General features: G+C 38.8%; 1 protein-coding gene and 1 long non-coding RNA gene across 3 annotated transcripts in view; one reads left to right on the forward strand and one right to left on the reverse strand.

Moving 5' to 3' along the window:
- The window catches only part of LOC115834748, a 50772-nt gene extending 37897 nt beyond the window's left edge, over positions 1-12875 (reverse strand). Inside the window, exons 1-2 of the long non-coding RNA XR_004029646.1 lie at positions 12706-12875; positions 11172-11235 (exon numbers count right to left, since the gene is read on the reverse strand). This is a non-coding gene — a long non-coding RNA (uncharacterized LOC115834748). The remainder of the gene's footprint in view (positions 1-11171; positions 11236-12705) is intronic.
- Positions 11946-26315, forward strand: part of DSC2 (desmocollin 2) — a 37384-nt gene continuing 23014 nt past the window's right edge. For both annotated transcript variants that reach the window (XM_030810616.1, XM_030810615.1), the window contains exons 1-5: positions 11946-12463; positions 20677-20761; positions 22015-22214; positions 23172-23291; positions 25186-25341. In XM_030810616.1, the coding sequence (XP_030666476.1) occupies positions 12395-12463; positions 20677-20761; positions 22015-22214; positions 23172-23291; positions 25186-25341 (630 nt within the window). In that variant the 5' untranslated portion in view covers positions 11946-12394. The remainder of the gene's footprint in view (positions 12464-20676; positions 20762-22014; positions 22215-23171; positions 23292-25185; positions 25342-26315) is intronic.

Raw genomic sequence — 26315 nt, forward strand, 5'->3', positions numbered from 1 at the left:
AAAGGGAAAAAGATTCTGAGATGGAGAAGATCAGGAGCTCAGAATTGGAAACATTAATTTTGCAATTCCTGTGAGGTCTGTAAGTTAAAAATTTTTATGGGGGTAGGAATTTCAAGGGAGAAATCTGAGAGAGCATTTTAGAATTTCTGACCATCAGCTTAGAGACAGTTTTTAAAGTCAGAAGACTGAATGAGATCCACAAAAAGTGAATGTAGATAAAACCATAATAAATGTCCAACTACGGAGTCCTGGGGAACTGCAATATTAAGAGATTATGGAGAGAAAAAAGAATAAATAAGGTAAGGAAGGAAAAACAGAAGCCAAGTGAAGAGTGAGTTTTAATGACAGGTGTACCAACTTTCCACAGTTAGTTAACATAAAGCTGAAAAATGACCATTAGATTTAACAATATGAAAGTCTCTGTTACCTTCGTAAGAACACTTTTGGTAAAGAGGTAGGGGTGAAAACCTGATTAGAAGTGGTTCAGAAGATAATGAGAGGAAAAAAACTGAAGACAGTACATATAAAACAGCTTTCCCCAGAATTTTTTTTCTGTCAAAGAGGGTAGAGGAATGGGGTGTGTTAGCTAGAGGAAGAAATGGGATATGGAGGCAGGTATTTATGTTGGCTTGGCTCACATGCTGTTGGATAGATAGAGATGGATTCAACTGATGATTTAGGAGAGGAGGAGCAGAATTGCCAAGCAATGTTCTTAAGCAGGTGGGAGCAGGTGAGAATTAATGCACAAATGAAGCAGTTGACCTTAGCTATGAACAGGGGCAGTTCTTCCATAATACACAGGAAAAAGCCACATTGACAGCACAGATGCAGGCAAGTGGGTAGATGTGGAGAAGCTTACAGAAGTTATCCTTTATCATTTCCATTTTCTCTGTGAAATAGGAAGCAAAGCCAGTAATGGAAAGTGAGGACAGAAGAGGATAAATAGACAGTTTGAGTAGAGAGAAGGTAGTATGAAAATACTGCCAAGGATAAAGGGGAAGTGAATGGGCTAGACAAATAGAGTAAGACTCCAGGGCAGGATGAAGGCCTATTTGAGGTACTAATGATGAGCTTAACGTGAAATTCCTCAGCCTGAATATGAGTGTATCTCTAGCCACATATAGCTGTGTGTAGCAACTAGCTAAGTGGAGAGTTAGATTGATCAGGGAGTGACTCTGAAAAGGGAGAATAATGAAGCTATAAAGCACAGTAATAGAGAAGAGGTATATGCAAAGAGTGATTACTAGACAGACTATAATGGTTATTAGGAAAGTTAAGCTGGATGAGGAGCAAAATGGGGCCATAAAGGGGGTGAGAGAAAGTAAAACTGGTAGAATCCATGAATTTAGTTACTAGAGCAGTCTAAGATTCGTTGAAATTGAGATAATAGAGGGAGGGAGCTGTGAAAGTAAAAGATGGGTGGTTATGGGGCGGAATGCTTGAAATTGAGATTTGTGGAGTAGTTACGGTGCTTAGGAATAGTAAGATCTAGAGTAGGATCATGCAGTGAATAGCTAAGGCAGTGGTGGAGGATGACATTGAATGGGAGGAACTTAAGGAACTGAGGGACTAGAGTGTGTGAGCTTTCTATTGTTACCGTAACAAACTATGATACACTTAGTGGCTTAAAACAACACAAATGTACTATCGTGTAGTTTTGTTGGTCAGAAGTCTGTCCAGGGTCTCACTGGGCTAAAATCAAAGTGTTCGCAGGACTCTGTTCCTCTCTGAAGGCTCTACGCGAGAACCTTTTTTTTTTTTTCCTTCCTTTACCAGCTTCTAGATGCTGCTTATATTCTGTGGCTCATGGCTCCTCTCTTCATCTTCAAGCCAGCACAGCAGGTACCTACCTTCCTTCCCTCCCTCCCTCCCTCCCTTCCTTCCTTCCTTCCTCTTTCTTTTTTTTTTTTTTCTGAGACGGAGTCTCTCTGTCGCCCAGGCTGGAATGCACTGGTGCAATCCCGGCTCACTGCAAGCTCCGCCTCCCGGGTTCACGCCTTTCTCCTGCCTCAGCCTCCTGAGTAGCTGGGACTACAGGCGCCCGCCACCACGCCCGGCTAATTTTTTGTAGTTTTAGTAGAGACGGGGTTTCACCGTGTTAGCCAGGATGGTCTCGATCTCCTGATCTCGTGATCTGCCCGCCTCAGCCTCCCAAAGTGCTGGGATTACAGGCGTGAGCCACTGCGCCCAGCCCACATCTTTCTTAAGTCCTATCACGGACACTGCTTCCATCATCACATCTCTGGCTGTCACCTGTCTGCCTCCCTCCTCTACGTTGAAGGACTATTGTGATTATATTGAGCCACCCAGGTGAAACAGAATAATCTCCCTTTTTTAAGGTCATCAGATAAGCAACCTTAATTCCATCTGCTACTTCTGTCATATAATGCTACATATTCACAGAGTCTGAGAATTAGGAAATGGGCATCTTTGGAGGCCATTATTCTGCCTACCTAGGTGTACATCCTGAAATCCTCAAGAGTTATGAGAGGAGTGGAGTTTTAAACAATATGACAGGGAGCCAGGGGCACTACCCTAGAATAAAAAACAATGTGCTTTGGAGAAATCTGTAGATGACAAGAAGGAGGGGTAGAGTGGGAGCAATAGTCTGCTATCGTGAGATTCAATGCTAGGAGAGGTGCTATTCAGGTTTGCGAGGGGGAGAATTACTTGAAAATGGAAAGAAAAAGCAAAGAGAATCTCTACTCAACTTCCAGCCCCAGTAGTCTTAGAGGCATTGTATGAAAAAGGCCTCCATGTGAAAGGGCTCATGTCCATTAGAGAAAGAACTGTGAGAAGAGGTTGAAGATATAACAGATGCTGCTGACTTCAACTCCAGCCTGGGTGACAGAGCAAGACTCTGTCTCAAAAAAAAACAAAAACAAAAACAAAAACAAAAAAAAACCAGTCAATAGGGTTTAGAGATTTGGGGTGGGATCAGCAAAGGGTATGTCTGGGGCCTTAAGGGGATTAGATTCCAGGGGAAGAGGGATGCCTGGGGAACCAGAACTTCTTCTGGGGGCTGAGATAAATAGGATAAATACCCTAGGAGATTAGTCCTATAACCTTTAAATGTATAATAGTGAGACACAGTGAGGGCTGGGCTGGGTGAGAGAAGAAAGGTCTTGTGAAGGGTTCGGAAATTTCTGAGGCTCTCTTTTGACTCCTGTTGGAGATACGGAACAGGCAAAGTGGCTGCTTTTCTTAATCTATGGGGTTCCCACTTGAACCCTGATGATGAAGGACAGTAGAGATACATTAAACTTGGTAAGATGACTGCCTGATACACATTAGAAATAATTATAGGTTCTGTACATACTAATATAGATTAGCTAATTATTATTGAATGCTTACTATGCTCTAGGCACTGTCATAAATACATAAATATATGTAAGTAAATATAAATGCTGCATATTTTATATATATATATATATTTGATCTCACTAAAATTTTCTGAAGTATCTCGTTATTTCAATTTTAGAGAAGAAGAAATGGTTCCTTCATATAAACCATTGAGGACAATCTTGATCAGATATTCTTTTGAGACAGCAAAAGTCTCATTTCCTCTGACCCAGTCTTAATAGTCTTTATCCCATTACAAGTCTTTAATGACTGCTAACTCCATAATAGGAAGTAGACTCAGCAATTGCACATTGTGATCTAGGAAGTGTGACCCCCACGCAAATTACTGTAGAAGGGACCAAAAGGGTGTTAGAGCCACACATGCTCTAGATATTGCCTTTACTTTCAAAGGCCAATCAGGCAATAAGGGAAGGAAAATGTTGTCCACTCCCTTTAGGAAAGTGTAGTTAGATGAATGCCTGAAAGCTCCTAGAAAGAAGGCTAGGGGCTACTCATATCAATTTTTTTTTTCCAGTTTAAATCTTGAAGGCAGATGTTATGTATTCAAATGACAGTGACGAAGACCAAGAAAATGACTAAGAAAAGCAGTAACTAGAGCTTATATAAACTATATAAAACCAAGCAGTCATATGATCAACGCTGAATACAGAACTATATTTTTAAAAAAATCATATACAAAGCTCTCCCAAAAAAGTCCTACACAAAAATATACTTGATATAATTTCAAATCTTTATTCACAACTTGAGAAACTTCAAAAGGAAGAGTAAATGTTAAATGTACAGTTAAACAATTAACAATTTACCTCCCATTTCTCCCCATTTTTGATTCTAAATATCTTCTATGCATAAAGGCAGCTGCTCCTCAAAACTCTCTCTCTTCCATCTCTCATATGCCCCATCAAACTGTCCTAAAGCCCAACCACTGTGGACAGTTATTACACTTTCCTTTTGAATGTCACAGCTATGTATACTACATTTTATTCACAAAATTTCAAAGAAAATTTTTCCTTCAGCATTTGAAAATTATTTCTAAAGTTGACTAAGATAATTTAAACAATATACACTGCAATCAGACGCTGGTTATTTTGAGTATTTCAATATCTTAAACATGAGAGAGAGACATAAATAAAATTATTTCAAAACCCATTATCATGCTTTTCTAGAATATCAACATGGGTTAATTTATTTCTTCACCAGTTCTGCATTTCTTTAAACTTTTCTGGGATTAGAGATATATTTATTTTATAATCTTCTTAGAATTTCATATTATTTTGAATACTTTGGGACTGACAATACTCTTAGGAGGTCCAAAAGAAGAGAAACAGCATCTCTGACTTTCAGAGGTTACAGAATGTGGGTCAATTGATTTTTGATTGGAGCACAAGATTTAGTTGCTTTCTTCAAGATGATAAACACTTCAGGTACTGATCAGCAGAATTAGTTTCCTTCTATAATTAAAATACAGTTGCTTAGTAGATAAAATGTTTTATGTTCACTCTTGTTACATAGTATTTATTATTTGCAACCAGATGTCTTCCCCAAATATTGTTCTTTGCCTACCTCACATAGATGTGTGATAAAACCCATTAACTCATCATTATAAATCTATTGATTTGGTTGGTAACATAACTTAAAGCTTGCTTTCTCATTAGTTTCTATTACAATTATAGGCTACCTAAAATATTCATCTCCTGTTAATAGATGATGAGGGATTGAATCTGTGTAGTTAACTCCTCCAGAGAATATTTGGTTCATTTATCATCTTGGAATACAGTCCAAACCCTCCTTTTATTTGGTGATTGTGTGTGACAAACTGAATAACAGCAATACATGTTTACTACTGGTTATTATCTGGTTATATGTGATCACCAGGTTTTATAGTCCTTCCTGTTTTTGGAACAATGTTAATTTCTCTACCCATTTGGTTTATTAACAATTCCTTGCATTACTGCTTCCTGATTATAAGATAGAAAAAAGTATTATATATACCAATGCATAATAAACAGACATATAACTAATAGGAAAAAATAATATACTATTAAATTTTTTCCTCTTCCACTTACTAAAATAAATGAGATTTAAACATATTGTGATATATTAATTATTTTCTCCTTTTTAACCCTTCACAATTTTTGCTTCTCATACTCATTCCTTTCTACCTCCACAAAAATTAGTTGAATGTGTTTAGAATGTGTGTTTTTGTTTATATAATTTTTATTAAAATGCTGCTGTTCAGTGTAATGATTTTTTGTCTTTTTAAATTTATATTGGATGTAGAAATATTCTATTTTTAGTTATTTCACTGGGTTCTATGTTTTTAAGATCCATTCATATTGCCATTAGCCTATTGGCTCTAACTTTGCACAGCGATCCATGGGGTGGATCTGCCACCATAATTTATCTACTCTCCAAGGATGGTAACCCAGATTGCTCCCAACTCCCTCTACAACAAACCATCCCTTCATAGACTTCAGTGAGAATTTCTCTGGGTTATTAGCCAAGATATAAATTGGTGGGCTTTAGGGTATTCATATATTACCTTGAACAACCATTGTTATACTACTGTCCTGAACATTTGATCAAATTTATAATTCTACCAACAATGCACCAGGGTTCTCAAACATCCACATGCCTATCAACATTTGCTATTAGCTTCCTAATTTTTGCCAAATAGGTATAGAAGGATATTTTATGACTCTGATATGCCTTTCTTTGATTTCTTAAAATATACTTGGTAGGCTTCAGATTCCTCTGTTGTAAGAGTATGCCTAGTAATGCTCTTTGCTCATCTTTTTCTGTTGTAGTTCTGCCACATTCTGGTTGACATGTAGGAGTTCCTTCTATTTTCTAGATATTATTCTCTCATCTGTTTTAGTAATGACAAATGTCTTCTCCCAATCTATTTTCTGTTTATCAACTTTATTTATGGTGTCATCTATCAAATAGAAAGCCTGCATTTTAATGTAATTAAGTGTATCTGGTTTTTTTTTATTCCTATATGGTATATGCTTTTTAGGTTTTATTTCAAAAATCTTTTCCTACCTCTGTATAACACTGATGTTCTCCTGTATTATTTTTCATTAACTTGATGTGTCTTCCACCACAGTATATGTATAAATACAAAATTGGTTATGTAGGGGACCAATTTTATTTTTCTCCAATAGTGAGTCTGTTTTCCCAATGCCAACACTAAATAATTCCTGATTTTCTTCATGGTATCTGCTGCCACTTTTATCAGATATTAAGTATCCATTTATACACTGGTCTCTTTGGAGTTCTAAGTTAAAATTCATAAGCATATTTGTCTGTTCTTGTGCAAAAGCCATAGTAGAAATGTTTGGTAGGCCCATCTCATATTTTATTAATATGCTACTGTAATATATGTCCAGCATATTTGAGATTAGACTAGAAACTCCCACCCTATTAAATGTGGCCCAAGACATCACTTTAATATGCTGATAAACACTAGAATAGAAAAAGGTAAACAAAGAATTGCTTGTCAGAAACGCTCATTAGTCATTTATTCATTTGCTCACTCATTCAGCAAATATTTAGTAAGTGTCTACTATGAATCAGGAGTCATAGTAATGCTGGGAATACAAGCGTGAACAAAAAAAGGGTTACTACAATCATGGAAATGTAGTCTTTGGTGAGAAACAAGTATTAATCAAATAATTATTTGAGCAAATTTAACATTGCAATTGTGACAAGTGCTCTAAATGAGAGGCAGCAGTTTAATGTGGAAGATTTGACCAGGTGGGGAAGAAAATAAAAGTTGAGATTTGTAGGGTGAATGGGAGTTAACCAGGCCAGAGAGATAGAAGAAGATTTTGGGAAAGAGGAAAGGGCATGTACAAAGTACTTATAGCACAAGGAGCCTTGCGAGTGCAAGGGTTTGAAACAATGCAGATGTATTTGTATACAGCAATATTTAGAGGCAGGCCCGGTGTGGTGGCTCATGCCTGCAATCCCAGCAGTTTGGGAGCCGAGAGAGACAGATCACCTGAGGTCAGAAGTTTGAGATCAGCCTTGCCAACATGGTGAAACCCCATCTCTACTAAAAATACAAAAAAAAAAAAAAAAAAATTAGCTGGGCATGGTGGCGGGCACCTATAGCCCTAGTTACTCAGGAGGTTGAGGCAGAAAAGTGATTACTTGAACCCAGGAGGCAGAGGTTGCAGTGAGCCGAGATCATGCCACTGCACTCCAGCCTGGGCGACAGAGCAAAACTCCATCTCACAAAAAAAAGAAAAAAGAAAAAAAATATTTACAGGCATGACAATATTTAGAGGTCAGAGCAGAAGGAACCAGCCAAGGAGAATGCATAAATACAGCCAGCAAGGGAAGAAAAAAACCAAGAGTTATTGCAATCCAGCAAGCCAAGAGGATAGACGTTCTAGAGTAGGTTATCTAGAGTAACATTTCATAATCCATGAAAAGATATTAACAAGTTTTATCTTGGTAATTTTTTTATCCTTATAAAACACTCTATATCTTATTTTGCAACTAATTCGAGATTAATCTTCACTTTTTTTTTCCCCAAAGAAGTCAACATGATATAAATCTGAAGTGGAGAGTATTTCTTATCCAACCTAGCTATCTTATAATTCTGTAGGTGTTTCCCTTGAGGAAGTGTCCTTTCTGTCTTGTTCACCACTGCATTTCCCATGCCCAGAACAATGCCTTAGACAGAGTGGATGCTCAATAAATACTTGCTGATTAGTTAATTGTGAAGCATACAAATGAAAGTTTTGTAGTTTTAAGGATACATTATTTCGTTGCACCACTCGGGGGGAGGGGGGTGCCCATGTCAACTGCGTCTATTAAAGGCAGACCAGACATTGTGAACTCTCTCCAGTCACATTCAACACAATTGCCTCAGAATTCATTCATTGGCTTGTTTTAATCGAGTGCCTGCTAAATGAAAACTATTGTCTTGTTTTTTTTGAGACGGAGTCTCGCTCTGCCGCCCAGGCTGGAGTGCAGTGGCACAATCTCGGCTCACTGCAAGCTCCGCCTCCCGGGTTCACGCCATTCTCCTGCCTCAGCCTCTCCGAGTAGCTGGGACTACAGGCGCCCGCCACCACGCCCGGCTAATTTTTTGTATTTTTAGTAGAGACGGGGTTTCCCCGTGGTCTCGATCTCCTGACCTCGTGATCCGCCCGCCTCGGCCTCCCAAAGTGCTGGGATTACAAGCGTGAGCCACCGCGCCCGGCTGAAAACTACTGTCATAAGAACTGATTTATAATTTATTTCATACTGTACCTTGAATTTTTAAAAAATACTTTGAGGCCGGGCGCAGTGGCTCATGCCTGTAATCCCAGCACTTTGAGAGGCCGAGGCGGGTGGATCACGAGGTCAGGAGATCGAGACCATCCTGGCTAACACGGTGAAACCCCGTTTCTACTAAAAATACAAAAAATTAGCCAGGCATGGTGGCGGGCGCCTGTATTCCCAGCTACTCGGGAAGCTAAGGCAGGAGAATGGTGTGAACCCGGGAGGCGGAGCTTGCAGTGAGCGGAGATCGCCCACTGCACACCAGCCTGGGCGACAAAGTGAGACTCTGTCTCAAAAAAAAAAAAAAAAAAATATATATATATATATATATACTTTGAAATGTAATAGAAATTGAACTTGATTAGTATACTATGTTTCTCTGAGATCGATTTTTAAAAGTGAAGTTCAAATAAATATACATAGCATTAAAAAGTAGAGATAGCATTTGTTGGAAAACACAGAATTTTAAAACTTTTTCTTAAATTGAGAGGCATTCTTTTTAAATAATTGTTTCAAATTTTCAGAAAATACACAACTGACGCAAACTGCACAGCTCATTTTAGTATTGCATTGTTAACTCATTTATGCCAGACAAGATCTGCGGTTAGTGTTGAAGAGAGGGGGTTGAAGGTGAATGAATTAGCACTAGGGTTCAGCCCTAGACCAGGACAGAGAACTCTCTGAGGAGAGGTACTGGAAGGACAGGGAATTGGGAGCTGTCATGAGGAGGAAGTGAATGGATCAGAGAGATGTGGTAGTACAATGGTGAGGAAGATGGATGTCCATAATAACTGACACTGAGGGAGCACTTAGAATGTGCCAGGCTTTGTTCCGAGTGCCTTGATATCATTTAATTCTTGCAACAACTCTGAGAGGTTAAAAAATTGTGCTTATTTTATCATGATTAGCAGATGTTTCCCTTTCTGCTCCAACCTATGAAGCAACTAGGCAATGTCCTTTAATCTTGCTTTTTGCCTGTTAGGTTTGTGTTTCCCTTGCTTTTGAATTCCATTCTATGTCATATGCCATGCCGAGATGGTTTCGTCCTGAAGATGACATCTGTCCCTGTGGATCACTCATCCTCTGGTGCTGGCAGGGGAGGAACTGGCAGGATTCACAAAGCTCATGCAGAGCTGTCTTTATTTGCTCATCAGTGAGTAAGTGGGATTTTTTTGGTTGTTGCTGCCCTTAATAGTTTCTGTCCTCTGAAATTAGAAAATTGTGAAGCTAGGCTGGATAGATTTGGCCTGTAGGTTTTGGATTGCAAATTGTTCACTTCTTTAAGGATTGCTCTGGCCCTGACTTTCTATGTTATCTCTGAAATGAACACCCATTTCCAGCCAAGCTTCTCAAAAATCTGTCGTAAGCAGTCTAAATAGTTTAATTTTAGATGTAGAAAGTACCACAGATAGCCTCCAGTATTACCTTATTATTACTGATTATCTCACTTAACAGATGGATAAATGGGGATGTTGAGACCTGAGAGATTACTTAAGCAACACAAAGGAAGTTGCTTCTTACTTTCGGTCTGGTGTACTTTTTACTATAAAAAGTATATTTTTATTGGGACACTAGTTCATGCAGCAGAATCATATTCATAAGCAAAAGTCATTTTTTTTAAAAAAAAGATCACATCTACTCACATCCCATTGTATTTTTAAATATATGCCCTTTGTTTCAAACCTGTGTTTTAGAGGGATCTATTTCAGTGACCACATAGCCTAACCTAAATACATTAAATAAATTGGGTACTTGTTCAGAGAAAGTACTTTATATTCCATTCTTTTGTTGAAAGTTTTTTTTGTAATAAAACAAACAAATCACCATTTTAATAGCCTCTATCAATTCATGTGAAAGAGGAAAATAAATACCTAAGATGAATTCTGGTCAAATCGCTCTTCCGCCCTTTCCTGGAATGAGGAAAATCATGAGCTGCCCTTAAGGCATCAGAGGTTAAAGAGTAGGCAAGAGTTTGGAAATGTCCTATAGTCAAAGCCTATGATGATAGTCTGAGTAGATCTCCAGAACCTGAAACGCTTATAGCTTTCTTTTTGTCCTCTGAAAAGCTTCATGCTAGAGATCATGATGTCATCTTTAATAGGATGAGGTGTGCTTATGGTATCAGTGATGGAAAACCATGAGTGTTAAAAAATGTGGAAACGGACGGATGTCAACTATAGTCTCATGCTGATGACTCAGTCTTATTTTACTAGCAAAGGGTCAATGATAATTTTATGGATATGGAGACAGAACAGCTCATTAGTAGCATTCATTAATAAAATAGAGCATGGGACAGACACAGAGAATGTAAGGCATGCGCTGTTTGACATTAATTTTTAGTTTAAATATACGCTCAGTATTGCAATAATTCTGGCTCGGCATATAATGGTATTAAGATGGTGAACATTTTCAAGAATTGAAATGGTGTGAGTGTCACGGTTGGCTTTTCAAATAGGATTCTCAGGACATCCCTGAGGAAACAAACCAAATAAAAGGGAACAGACAAGTTTCTCCTTTGTGGTCAGGCTTACCTGGTTTAAGTCAGTAATTGAAAAGAGGTGCAGGAGGATGAGTCAGACTCCTTGTCACTGCTTTCTGAAGAGTAAAAAGAAACAGCATTTATATCTTAATCTTCCAGATTGTGTGCTGCAATAATTCATTTAGTTTAAGTGCACTTCAAATAAAAATGTAAATTATCCCATTCTTATTCATTTCTCACCATGAACTCTGGTTTTGATGGTAGAAAAGAAGGTGAGAACTCTCCACTAGATGTTCAGGAGTCCGGTATAGGAAATAAGTTATAACTTTATTTGTGACTAGGGATGTTCTTGGAGAAGATCAGTAACCCACATGTAGCCCACGCCTAGGACCTCAATGGATGCATTTCTCATAGTAATTCACCCTCGATTTTATTATTTTGCAGTCGCCTTGATTCCCTAACTTTACCTATGTATGTATGTATATATGTATTTTTGTCTCTAAATTATGGCGATTGTCTTGTATCATTGTCATGCCAGTAAATTCCTAAAAACACAAGACCCCAAAGAATGGTGCCTCAGATGACTATGATGTCTGAACTGCTTGTGGGTTTGTGTAGGAAATTCACTCCAGTAGAGTGTCTAACAGTCTCCTTGGAGTCAACATTCTATCAGGTGGGCCTCAGGCAGCTGTGACCTAAAACCCAGCCTCTGCGGCTCAGACCTCGCTCTGTAATTGACCCCAGGGCAGGGACCACGGCCGGCGCGGAGGTCAGCGGACAGGGCGGAGCCGGGGCCGAGCGCGCACTCAGGAGTGAGTCTTTGTGCAGTCAGAGCTTCTGCTGGGCAGGGCCGGCTGTTAATCTCGCCTGGCGGACACTGGGGCGTGGAGGGGGAAGATGGGCCTTATAGGTGGCGTCCGCTGGTGAGAAACACCTTGCGCAGGTAAAAGGGTGGCGGCGAGAGGGAGTTCCCACCCGTGGCTTTCTTAGAGAAATGAAGTCTTAAGTCTTAAATAGACAACAAGGAGGGGCCGATCGGTGTCTTTTGGACGCGCCTGGAGCCCCTCCCTCCGCCAAAGGAAAAGCCCCTTGGATGAGAGGCAGGCGCTTCAGAGAAGCTAAAGAAAAGCACCTCTCCGCGCGCGCGCCATCTCCTCCGCCTCGCGCTCCTCCTGAGCAGCAGGCCCAGCCTGCGCTCCGGCCGCGGCCCTCGCCCCGCGGAGCCCTCCTACCCCGGCCCAACGCTCGGCCCGCGACCTGCCCGGAGCCCTCTCCATGGCGGCAGCCCGCCCCTCCGGCTCCTGCAGCGGAGCCCTCTGCCGGCTGCTCCTGCTGACCCTCGCGGTGAGTGCAGCCGCGGCCACCGCTCTGGGGAAGGGGGCGATCGCCTAGGGTGCGGAGGAAAACTAGGGGAACGGGGATAGGTGGGGGTGGCGGGAAAAGCTGGGATGAAGGGGCCTCTGGGTGGCTAGAAAATGTAGTTGGCGGGGGTGGGGGAGGGCAGATAGGAAGAGGATCGGGACCTGAGAGTTGGGATCCCCAAGGGGAGGGAAGGTGTCTCCGGTAGATGTAATCAGCGCACTCACAGAGGCGGGAGCGGGCAGCCTTCGCCTAGCCAAAATCATGGCCCCTGGGTACGCGCCGGGGAGCAGGGTGCGCCGGCACGGGAGTGCGCCGGGACTGGAGTGCGCCGGGGCGGGAGTGCGCCAGGGCGGGAGTGCGCCAGGGCGGGAGTGCGCCAGGGCAGTCCAGCTGCGCCTCTGGCACCTTCCCGGGAATGTGCGGCTCCCTCTTCCTCAGCGCCGGCCCAAGCCACGGAAAGGGAAACCGCTGGGTGGCCGGGACGGAGCGCGAGTGTCCTTGGGTGAAAAAGGGAACTGCTCGCCTTTCTGGGAATTGCTTACTCTGGGAGAAGGGCGGGGGGAAGTGGAGGGTGGGGGAGGGGATCTTGACCCTCAGCTCCTGAAGGCTGTCGACGGGCGGGCCCTAGGTGAGCATTTGTACAGTTTCAGTGGTTTCGTAACTTGCGAGGCTTCAGTTCCCTAAATCTTCGGAGGAAGGAAGGGTCTTTCTGATTTCTTGTCCCCAGAGGCGACTCGATTTTTCTGCTCACCACCCGCCCCCCGCGCCACCGCCCCTTGCCGCAGTTCTTTCTCTCTTTAAAAGAGCGCTACAGCAATGACCCTACCCCTTCCCAGAGCTGGGAGCCTAAGTGGTTGGCCTTATTTGGGGCGGGACAGCCCAGGCTTGATCGAAGGGATCTCGTTGGGGAGCCGGAAGACGCAAAAAGCCAATGCCGGGAGCCCCTGGGGAATTTGGGATATAAAAAGTCCGATTGAACTTTTCCTGGCTCCCTGGAAGAGGAAAAATTTCGACAGGTGTGGAAAAGAGCTCTTTGCCTTGAGCAGAAGGCGTTGGGCGCCAATCAACCTTGAAGGACAAAGGCTAATTCTTTCTGGGAGAAGTGAACTGGGGGCTGAAGTATTCGCATAATTTCCCCTTCTCTTGCGCTCTCACTTCGCAGTAGAGTTCCACATTTTAAAATCATGAATTGGTAGTTGTTACTATTATTAGAATGTCTTTCTCGAGGAGCTCAATGTACTTCAAACCCTTAACTAAATTCTCAGGGCATATTAATAATATAGAAAGGGCCGAGTACACGGCAGTTAACATTTTACAGATGAGGAAACTAAGAATGGAATAAATAACGGTCAGAACATATGTTGATGAGTAAGAAATAAATTTTCATTAGACTCCTAATAAAATTGCAATTTCTTTTAAAACCACCGGCCATTCTTTAAAGGAAAAGGCATGCGCAGACACTGGCAATGTGTAGCATTGCTTTGCATATACCTGCAGACAGAGCTTTCTGTGTGTTATCTCAGATTCTGTTTAGGAGGAGGTGGGGTATCAGTGAATACACTGAAATTGAATTTCCATTCCTTGTTCTTCCTTAGCTTCGAAGTTTGATAGGCGGGGAGTGGGGTAGGAAGTATGCTGGCCCTGGCTACACTCTCGTTCTGCTGGTTTTTGCTCTGTGCACATCTGTGCAAAGCCCTGCCCACCTCACGTGGCTGTTGTGGTTGTGAGTCTCAAGTGTGAGAAATGCGTAAATACTAAGTGTAAGAAATTATTAAGAATGATTTTAGATGGGCATGGGGTGCGTGCCTGTGGTCCAAGCCACTGGAGAGAGGCTAAGGTGGGAGGATCGCTTGAGCTTGGGAGGTCCAGGCTGCGGTGAGCCCTGGTCATGCCACTGCATCCCAGCCTTGGTGACAGAGCGTAATCCTGTCTCAAAAAGGGGGGAGAAATATCTTTGGTAGGAGGGTAGGATCCTTTACCTTACTTCCTTCCCATATACCCAAGTAATCCTTCACCATTCCACAAATCAGCTTCTCCTCACTTCTTAATGTTTCTTCAAACCACACCTGGCTTAGCCACTTGAACTCTGTCTTCTGCTAACCACCTAATAAAGCTTCTAAGATCACCGGCTCTCTTGTGCTAAATCCAAATGACTCATTCTTTATATGGTTCCACCTTGTAGCTTTTGCCCTTATTCTTGACATTCACTCCCCCCTCCCTTTTTTTTTTTTAATCTTTCTGACCACTCAGGGTCTGACTCCCTACCTAGCATCTTGTCTTTTTCTTCTTTTTCTCTTGTCTTTTTTTTTTCTTTTTTTGGTTTGGTAAAAATGACAGGAGATCTACCCTCCTAACACATTTCTAAGTGTTTTGTATTGTTAATTATAAGCACAATGTCATATAGCAGATCCCTAGAACTTTTTCATTTTCCATAACCAAACTTTTATATCCATTAAACAGCAAATTCCTGTTTCCCCTACCCTCTGTCACCTGGCAACCACCATTCTATTTTCTGCTTCTATGAGTTTGACTGCCTTTTCCTCCACTCTTAAATGCTGGTGTCTCTTGGTGCTCTGTTCTAGGTCTTGTCCTTTGGAATCTACACTCTTTCCCTAGGGCATTTTATCCACTTTTATAGCTTAAAATATCACACAGTTGCCAACATATACTAAATTAATATTGCTAGTTCAGATGTCTTCATTGAACAATAGTCCTTTGTATCACTCTACTGACTGTGATGTGTGACACAGCATTTATTATCTTCCCAAACAATGTTGTTTTTCTTTTAGCGTCCTGTATTTCAATATGTGTCAGTACCATATGCCTGTTCCTCCAGTAGAAAGTCTGAAAGCTGTTTGTTTTTTCTTTCTCACTGCTCCCCTTCCTTAATCCATCAAGTTCCATTAAATCTACATTCAAAAACAGCTCATGGGTCTATTCACTTGTATCTGTCACTTCTGCTATTACAAATAATGTCACAATGAATAAACTTGAATGTATGTCATTTCATATATGGGCAGGTGTATTAGTAGGACAGATTACCAATAATGAAATTGACAAATAAAAGTGTAAATTAGGCCAGGTGCAGTGGCTCACACCTGTAAATCCCAGCACTTGGGGAGCCTGAGGTGGGAGGATCGCTTGAGCTCAGGAGTTCAAGACCAGACTGGGCAACATGGCAAAACCCCCTCTCTACAAAAAATACAAAAATTAGCCAGGCATGGTGGTGCATGCCTATAATCCCATCTACTTGGGAGGCTGAGGTGGGAGGATCACTTGAACCCGGGAGGTGGAGGTTTCGGTGAACCGAGATCGCACCACTGCACTCCGACCTGGACAACAGAGCAAGACTGTTAAAAAAAAAAATGTCTACTTTTGTTAGATTTTGTTCTTCCCTCCATAAACGTTGTATATGGCTAGACAGAAAGCTATTTTATGATAGATATCACATGATCAAGGATATATATATTGGTGTAAAGATAAATTGAATCTATGCTTCATTCGGAACACCACAGAAAATTCCAGAGATGAAAGATTTAAATGTAAAATATGATTCCCTATTGATAATAGAAGAAAACATAATAAATTGTTATATAAATTTGGAGCCCACGAGGCCTAGTTATGACTTGGATTTCGAAAGCCAATTTATTGCAATTGAGAAAATCAATTATATAAGAGTACATATATACATACTTCTTCATGGCGAAAAAACAACCCTAACCAGCCAAAAACACCACAAGCAAAGTCAAAAGGTGATTGATAAACTGAAAAAAATATTCACAGGTCATATTTAAAAGGCTAATCTAATACACAAAGAGCTCTTGTAAGTCAAGAAGAAAAAGTGCAACATGGATGTAACAGTATCCATAAAGTAGTAAAATGGCTCTTAAGTTATAAAAATATGTCAACCTCACTCATAAAATATGAATAAAAAATTACATTAAAATGCCATTTCACACTTGGCAAACACCCACAAGTTCAACAACATGCGATGTAGGCAAGAATGTGGTTGACTCATAAATTACTGGTGGGTATAATAAAAAGTTACAACTTTTAGGGACTTTATGCAGTCATATCTAATGCAAATACAGATTGTTTTACCTCTTCCAGTACCTGTGGGTCAACTATCATTCTATTCATATGCCAGTACCATATTGATTTAATTGTTAAGATTTTATATGATTTGTAATATCTGCTAGGGTTGATAGCCTTTCATTGCTTCTTAAAAAATAATTTTCCTATCTTAATTTTTTATTTTTTCCTTACAGCTTTTTAAATCAGCTTGTTTAGTTCCAGAGGAAATTTTATGGAGGTTTTTATTGGTATCAAAAAATTTGTAATTTAACTTAGTAAGAATCGGTGTAGATACATTGCTGATTTTTGTCTTTCTTTTTTTGCAAGTGTACTTTTCTGCCCTGCAGAAATGTTTTCAGGTTTCCTTCAAATAGGCTTTACATGTTTCTTGTTAAATTTACTCCTTGGTATTTCAACTTTTAATTGCTTTTGAAAATGATTTCTTTTTTTGAGACTGAGTCTTGTTCTGTCGCCCAGGCTGGAGTACAGTGGCATGATCTCTGCTCACTGCAAGCTCCACCTCTCGGGTTCACACCATTCTCCTCCCTCAGCCTCCCGAGTAGCTGGGCCTACTGGTGCCCGCCACCATGCCTGGCTAATTTTTTTTTTTTTTTTTTTTGTATTTTTAGTAGAGACAGGGTTTCACTGTGTTAGCCAAGATGGTCTCAATCTCCTGGCCTCGTGATCTCCCCACCTCAGCCTCCCAAAGTGGAAGTTTCTTGTATTATCTGACTGGTTTTGTTTATGGGTATGAAGACTAACCATATTTTCATGGTTATTTCTGCTTCCTTACTTAAGTCTCTTCTTGTTTTATAGTAATGTATTGGTTGATTTGCTTGGGTTTTCCAGGTAAACAGTCATATCAAATGCAGAGATTTTTTTACATCTTCCTATCTAATGTCCTTCTCTTGCAAATATACCTTCAATGTAATATAAACTACATATGGTGACCTTGGAAAGCCTGTCTTGTTTCTGAGTTTAATTGGATTGCTTCTAGTCCTTTCCCATTTGTGTTGTGTTATAATTTATAAAGATCACATTGCAAAAGTACTTATCAATTCTTATTTTTTGAGACTAAAAAAAAATAAGAATGGTTATTGAATTTGGTCAAGTGCCTGTCAGCATCTATGATGGTGATCACATGTCAAGCCTTCATTAATTTCATGGCTTGAAGTTTCTGGACCAAGCGAAAGATGTGAGTGTGGATTACAGATCCACGCAAGGGCCAGTTTACTTCTGGCTCAAATTTGTAATGAAGATTTAGCATTTGGGTCCCAGATTAATGTGGAGTGGATCCTTTTAGATCTTAGGTGGGCCCTGTGCTTTGATTTCATTCTCCTTCTCTCCAGAGGCCAGCAAAGCAGAGTCAAATCTTTGCAGATCAGAAGTTGTTTAAAAAAAAAAAAAGAAGTTGTTCCTGAGTTCCTCTTACCACTGTGTGTTCCAGCTTTATCTTCAGTTTTGGCCTAGCAATTGCTTGCTATTTTGTTAGCTCTTTGATGCTTTAGGATGCTTGAAAAATGTCATCCATGATTTTTAATTAGTTTTGGCATAGGTTTTTCTTAATTACCTAGCTTGTTATTATTGAAAATGACAGTTATTTCCATTCTCCACATTGGACAGATCTGTCACATTCAAATAAAAAGTGGCTTATTTAATTTATTTGCTTAAAGTAAATCTTTGGTTTCTCATTATCGTTAGGAAAAAAGATCCATGTGCTTTGCTAATGCCGTTCAAAATCTGGCCCACACCCACTTCTTTGAGCCCGTGTTAAACCTCTGCCCCCGCTCTGGTACACACATCAACCATTCCAGATTTCTTCTCCAGGTCTGTGCCATCTCTGGGCCTTCACATATGCCATCCTTTTGTTTGCAACATTTAAGCTCTGCCTCCTCTTAGCCTGTCTCACCTGTAGCCACTCTTCAGGTGATCTCACCTGGCTTTTAGACATCACTATTCTCTCTGCTCTCCCATAGCTCCCTGTACTTCCCTATCATTACATTTGTGTTACTTTGTTGAAATTACAAACGTGTCCTACCTTAGACTGAATGTTTCATGAGGATCATGTTTACTGCTCTGTGTGTGGTACATAATACACATTCAGTAAATATTTGTTGAATTCATGCATGAATGGATGAATGTCCAAGATACTGTTATTCAAAGGATCGTCTTAATCCAACCATTTTTCATCTTCTCCACCATTATTACCTTAGCCCAAGTAACCATTACCCCACTCTTAGATTCCTGCTGTAGTCTCCCAATCAGTCTCCTGGTTTCCACTCTTGCTCTTCTATAACCTATTTTCCACATAACCAGTAGAGTGATTCTGTATAAATATCAGTTTACGCCACTCCACAGCTTCTTCATCATGCTGTTGCTCCTCTTTGCACTCAGAACAAAATCTGCACTCCTTACCATGACCTTTTAGACCCTACATCATATGCCCTTGACTGTCCCTTTGTTTTCTTCTCCTATCACTCTTCCCTCACTGTGCTCTGCTGCTATGACCACCTTGTTTCTGCAATACACAAGTCTCCTTCCAGGGTCTTTACTCTGGTTCTTGCCCCACCTGGAAGACTCTTCCCTGGTTAGAAAACTGGTTTACTTCCTCACTTCATTTACGCTCAGGTATTCTCGTTGTCACCCTCTCTCCCTGCTTTATTTTTGTCATGACATTTATCTCTTGCTGCCTTGGCATTATGTGACATTTGTGCATTCGTGTATTTCTTTTGCTTCTTATTATCATGTAATCTTCGTGAGGCAAGGACTTGGCTCTGTTCACTGCTCTAGCCATTGAATCCATTTAGCACCTAGTAAGCAACCAATAAATGTTGGTCGAATGAATAAGTGAATGTATTCTTCCAATCACCTTGAGCTGGAATCTTCAGAATCATCTGATTCTACTCCTATTGTCTCTTGGCTATGCAGCCAGTGAAAATTCTTCATATCATTTAATTTCCAGTTCAAAACTAATGTCTTCATTGTGTCTATCCCAACATTCCAAACGAAACACAACCTCTGCCTTATTTGATCCTTCAAATGTAATTAAAACTGGATAATTAAAGAGTCTGTAATATATATTAAAAATAAACATTTCCATCCAAATTTTGATGATTTTAGTTTATGTTTATAAACTTGTAAGTAACAGTGTAAATGCTAGTTGACTGTCTTGCTTTTGGTCAAAGATGTTTGTAAAACTAGAAAAAAAGAATGTGAATCTTTGAGAAACATCCATTGTGAAGTTTCAGACAGAACAAAATTACATTTCAGTGTGTTTATGTATATGTTGCATTGGACTTGGTTCACCATGAATCACTAAACCATTGAAAAATTTTAAGTAAATTATTTTCTAAAATGAACTTAATATTTATTTATGAGAAGATACACCTTCAAAATAATTTTATATTTCAAAGTTATGTGCCTATTGTGTGGAGTAACACATAAATATTCTCCAAATCACTTCATGGCAATAAGTTAATGTTTGTCTTTAAAAGCATTTACTTTTTGTTTAGGATATTATTGATTTGGTATCATATCTCATAAGCAATTAAAAATGTACTGAAACAGTTTGCTGCCTCAGTAAATTTGGTTTTCTCTTTCCTATGTATATACCTGTGCTGCCTTCCTGATAGTTTTCAGCACTCTCTCACATAGGCTGTTGTTGGATCGTCACTGTACCCCCGAGTGAAGTTATTATTACATCCGTTTTACAATATAGTAAACAAAGCTGAAGAGCATACATAATTCTTTGAGTTTACAAGCTTTTTGCAGGAGGAAGCTAGAACTCGGTATATTGTTTTGTTCTTCCCCTTGATATACTTTTGTCCTGATTTCTTTCTCCAATATATTTTTATTTTGATAATTATATAAAGTGATTTATAATTATATAAATCACATATAATTATAAATATAAATTCATGTATTATTTATATTTAATTGAATATTTTAAAATTAATATTTAATTAGTGTAGTCAATATGTAATATAATTAATATTTATATAAGTATTATGTGCCTTTTTATGTGTATATAATATATAAATTTATAATTTATATAAATAATTTACACATTAAAGATTTCTTTTTATGCATAATATTTATTTGATTTTTTTTTCATTTTTTAGATCTTAATATTTGCCAGTGATGCCTGCAAAAATGTGACATTACATGTTCCCTCCAAACTAGATGCTGAGAAACTTGTTGGTAGAGGTAAGGAAGCCCTAAAATTTGTAATAAATCCTGATTTGCTGTGGTACATATACACCATGGAATACTACGCAGCCGTAAAAAGGAACGAGATCTTGTCCTTTGCAGGGATGTGGATGGAGCTGGAAGCAATTATTCTCAGCAAACTAACACAGGAATAGGAAATCAAGCACTGCATGTTCTCACTTATAATTGGGAGCTGAGCAATGTGAACATGTAGACACAGAGTGGGGAACAACACAAGTGGGGCTCGTTGGGGGTTCTGGGAGAGCGAGAACATCAGGAAAAATAGCTAATGCATGCTGGGTTTAATACCTAGATGATGGGTTGATAGGTGCAGCAAACCAACATGGCACGTGTTTATCTATGTAACAAACCTGCACATCCTGCACATGTACCCTGAAACTTAAAATAAAAACACACACACAGAATAAATCCTGATTTGCTGTGATATTTTAAAATTAGTGTGATTTTTAGAATGATAACTGTTGGGACTAGTACATAAAACTAATGTAGTATATTATCATTTGTAATACTTGTGGTGTCATTCTAATGAAAGGAATATTGTTATTTTTGGAAAATATGATTATATGAAGTTGATAAAAATATTTCACTTGAGTAATAATTTTTAACATTTACTTTAGAGGAAAGATAAAGACATTTAACATGCCTCTAAAAAACAGAGAAATAGTATTGAAACTATTTTTTTTAGTTTAAAGGTACTGTTTTTGGATTTTCTTAAGTATTTCACTCTGTATTGTATTATTTTTTATCAATTAAATTATTTCACATAATTCTGTAAGAAAAGATCAAACCAATGATCGCATAAGATGTGATGACTGTTTAGCAATAGATGTAAAGAATTTAGTAATATTTTCATTTAGTAAATGCCAATTTTAGTCTGCTAGATTCTGTATAACTTCAGGTGTACTTAGGTGTTACTCTATAGCTTATTTCTGTTGATAAAGAAAAAACTTTTTTTGGTTTTGGTTTAAATATTCAAACACTGGAGTTCACATATGTTTACTTCAGAGCAAATGTCTCTTCTTTAAGAGAATGTTAAGTAGGTATTAGAAGTGATGTAAGTATTTAAGCACAACTTAATTCACTATATAGTTTTATGTGTCCTTTCAAAAATTTACAAGTGTCAGTATAATTAATTTTAAGTTTTTGGCTCTCCCCACATGCATACATTACTGTTAAAACTATATCCTATGTTTTACTTTAAAAATGATTGCTGTGCATATTTTCTACAGTTAACCTGAAAGAGTGCTTTACAGCTGCAAATCTAATTCATTCAAGTGATCCTGACTTCCAAATTTTGGAAGATGGTTCAGTCTATACAACAAATACTATTCTATTGTCCTCGGAGAAGAGAAGTTTTACCATATTACTTTCCAACACTGAGAACCAAGAAAAGAAGAAAATATTTGTCTTTTTGGAGCATCAAACAAAGGTATACAAGGCTACATAAATGAAGAAATGATGTCTTTTCTTCAGACGTAATCAACATTACCAGGGAAGATATGAAATCAGAAAGGATATGGTATAGTTTGGCTTAAGAATGAAAACCATGAGGCAACTTCACAGTGTTTAGAAGGAAAAGGGCTGTGCAACACGGTTCATTCGGGTTGTCATTTCTTTTCATTTGGGACATAAAAGGAGAAACTGGGATAAGGTACAGCATGGGAACATGAGATTAGACACAAAGCAGCATTTTTTTTTTTTTTTTTTGAGCTTTACCGTAGAATGGATTTCTAACAACAAGTTTTGAAACTCTGGATAAAGTAAGAAAAGGTTTCTTTTCGCATTCCTTTTAGCATAATCTGTGGTCTTAAAACATAGATAACTATTTGAGGAGGAGGTTTGGACCACATGCATGCTATTGTGTTGTGACACCCAAGATCATAATAACTTGTATTCAACCATTAGCCATTCCTCACTGCAGCAGTTTGAGAGTTGTCACCGTGTTTCTCTCCTCATTCTGACACAGATCTCTCTGTTGGTTCCCTGGCTCTGCCTAGTTGCTGGTGAGTGGAAGTTGCTTGTGCTAAATTTAGAAGGGCAGATACACACTTATTTTCTTTGCATATCTCTCTCCCATGTTTTTGCATGGCAATGGGGCAATGTAATTTTTTTTTTCAGTTTTGCTTCTAGGCTTCCAGTTCCATCTCTCTTTCTTCCATATTTCCACCAAATCATTTTCTCAAGAGGATTGTTGTGATAACAGTTAGAACAGTTACTTCTTCGTTATCTTTTTGCAGTGTTGATGTTTAGTTTGGTTTTCAAGCACTCCCATGGTCTCACCCCTCCCCAGCTAATCCTCATGAGAGGAGAAAGATGTGTCATTGTTTAATGTTTGAGAATAAAGTAGTCATTGACTTTATTATTTTTTCCTGTCTTATGAATTGAGGTCCTAAAGAAAAGACATGCTAAAGAAAAAGTTCTAAGGCGCGCCAAGAGAAGATGGGCTCCCATTCCTTGTTCGATGCTAGAAAACTCCTTGGGTCCTTTTCCACTTTTCCTTCAACAGGTACAGTTTTCTTTCTTTCTGCTGTGGAAGTCTATACTTTTCATCTCTTACCATTATGACACTGAGTATGAAGCTATTTATAATAGTTGTGTATAAATATGTGAGTGAATGGGTATGTGTATAATATGTTTCCATATAAGGGTATAAATATATCTCTTTATACTTGCATACACTTTTGTTCAGCTTGCAAAGTCCATCATAAAACTGTAGCCCTCAAACACATGGTTCCTTGATGAATTATCATATCAGCAAGGGTATCACCAAGCCTAAGAATAGCCTAGAAAACCCAAAACTCTCTTTCATAATAAAGGAGAAAATTGGATGAAAGGCCAGATGCCACGAAGGAGGAAGACACATAGGCCCTTCGATAGAATTACTATAGAATTTTAAATTTTATAATAATTTAAAAATTATTATAAAATAATAATAGTAATTATTATTATTGATTACTACACACCTATTATTGATGACACGTGTTATTACTACACGCCTTATTATTGATCCACACACGCCTGAAGTACTCCATCATTGGGCAGATGCCACCATCACCCACCCTATTTTCTATGCGTCCAACTACAGGTGTGATCACCACAACATCATCTCAGCTAGACAGAGAGGTAACGTAAACATTAATAAAACCTGAGTATAACGTGGCTATTCAATAGTACCTGTGTAACTCCTGTAGATGTGTTTTTGAAAAGTATGTTGTGAATCTCATTTTAGAAACATTATTAATTTATGTATGTTAATAGATATCACTAATTACTAAGTTAAATTTAAAGTACAAATAATAAAGTATAAAATTAAAGATACTAATATCTTTCTATTTCTTGTTCTTGAATCTACATCTGAAATCACACTGGATCCACATTTCTTTCTCTCTCTCTCTCTCTGTCTCTGTCCCTCTCTCTTTTTTTTTTTTTGTAGCGATGAGATCTCACTATGTTGCTTAGGCTGGTTTTGAACTCCTATGCTGAAATGATCTCCCATCTCAACCTCCCCAAATCCTGGGATTACAGGCATGAGCCAAGCATACCTGGCTGTTTTTCTCTGTCTTGTTTTAACTTTCAGTAGAAACCCCAGCAAGCCTTCTTGCCTTCTTCCATTACTAGTGGCTACTACATTCAGTCTATGACTTTGGTTTATTTTCCCTCAGTTCTTGACATAGCAAGGGAGAATCCTTTTTATACCCCACCAACAAATTTAATACAGCTGAAAGAAGAGTGTATTAAAGTTGAGAAATTGTTAGAAAACAGTTGTGTCAGTTATCCTGATATAAAGACAGTCAGGATATTACTGAGAGGATGAACACAGCTTGGAAGAAATTTGCTTTTTGAATCAAGGATCAGAATATTACACATTCCAAAATATTATTCCATTTCTATTCTCACTCATATTTTTTTTTTTACTCAGTTCCTATAAGGAAGATGTTGGCAAAGAACAAAAAACTCATTAAGGAAATTATTGTCCACATTTTTGCCCTGCAGACAGTACACTTTAAACTCGGTTCTTAAATGTTATGTTACATATAGTAAAAACTCAGTTTTTTAAAACATTGACAACAGAATAATTTTCCATGCTCAGAATACTCTGTTTTCTAAGACAGGAAAAGTCTTAAGTGTTTTTTCCATCCATAGACACCATCTAGCCTGTCAAATATTCCTTTAGTTATTCTGGAGAACTAAGATGCACTGCATTATTTTACTCATGCCTTGCTCTTGAAATTTCTCAATCGGACTTTCTTATTCTATTGCTTTTTAAATTTATATATAATAATAAATTAATAAGGGCAATTATTTAAACTAATAAAACGGTAATGAAATTTCATAAATATATAGATGAAAGTTCTGCTGAAATAAAGATTTGTCTCATGTATATAATATCTACTTTCTAGGTTCAATCTGACACAGCCCAAAACTATACCATATACTATTCCATAAGAGGTCCTGGAGTTGACCAAGAACCTCGGAATTTATTTTATGTGGAGAGAGACACCGGAAACTTGTATTGTACTCGTCCTGTAGATCGTGAACAGTATGAATCTTTTGAGGTAAAGTCTAAAACGTGTGTACTGTATTAGTAATGATGATGCTTGGCCATTTTTTCTCTCATTTGCAATTCACTTAATCTTTTCTGTTTTCTGAGTTTGTCACCAATGCTCTGGCTACTCCCTAATAGCACATAATTGACTTGAAACAAAAAATATTTTCATAGAATAAATAATATTGGATTCCATTAGATTGTTCCTGGTATTATGGTTTTACTATTTATTTTCCCCACAAAAGTACCACCTAGAAGAACAGTTTTTTTTTTTTTTTTTTTTTTTTTTTAGACAGTGTCTCGCTTTGTCACCCAGGCTGAAGTGCAGTGGCGTAATCTCGGCTCACTGCAATCTCTGGCTCCTGGGTTCAAGTGATCCTCCCACCTTAGCCTCCTGAGTAGCTGGGATCACAGGCACGCACCATGATACCCAGCTAATTTTTTGTATTTTTAGTAGAGATGGGGTTTCACCATGTTGGCCTGGCTGGTCTCAAGCTCTTGACCTCAGGTGATCTGCCCATGTCGGCCTCCCAAAGTGCTGGGATTACAGGCCTGAGCCACTGTGCCCGGACAAGAACAGTTACTTAGTTGGCACAAAAAGATCTGTGAACCTCTTTATAGTATGGAGATACCATAGGAGGTAAATGAGGTTCAGTCACTAAGTAAACCTCAGGACCTTGGCAATGGGAGAGCGTTAGTTTATAGGGAGCAGGTAGGGAGTGTGACAGTGCTTGCCTAAGCTTACTCGGTCCTTTAATCATCTAGTTAATTTCCTATGCTGGAAAGTGAGTTAATATGAAAGAATTTAACCTAATGCTCGTTTGATTTCCCAACAGGACTTGGTCATTTTGCTGGTCAGTTTTAATTATTTTATGTCTATTTTGGATGAATTAATTATTCATTAGAAGACCAAATTAATCAAATAAGACCGGCAAGCTTTGAATAAAGTATTTAGGTTTAGAATTGCCATTGCCTGGCCTTCTA

This window comes from Nomascus leucogenys, chromosome 4 (assembly GCF_006542625.1).
Source record: "Nomascus leucogenys isolate Asia chromosome 4, Asia_NLE_v1, whole genome shotgun sequence".
Taxonomy (NCBI): Eukaryota; Metazoa; Chordata; class Mammalia; order Primates; family Hylobatidae; genus Nomascus; species Nomascus leucogenys.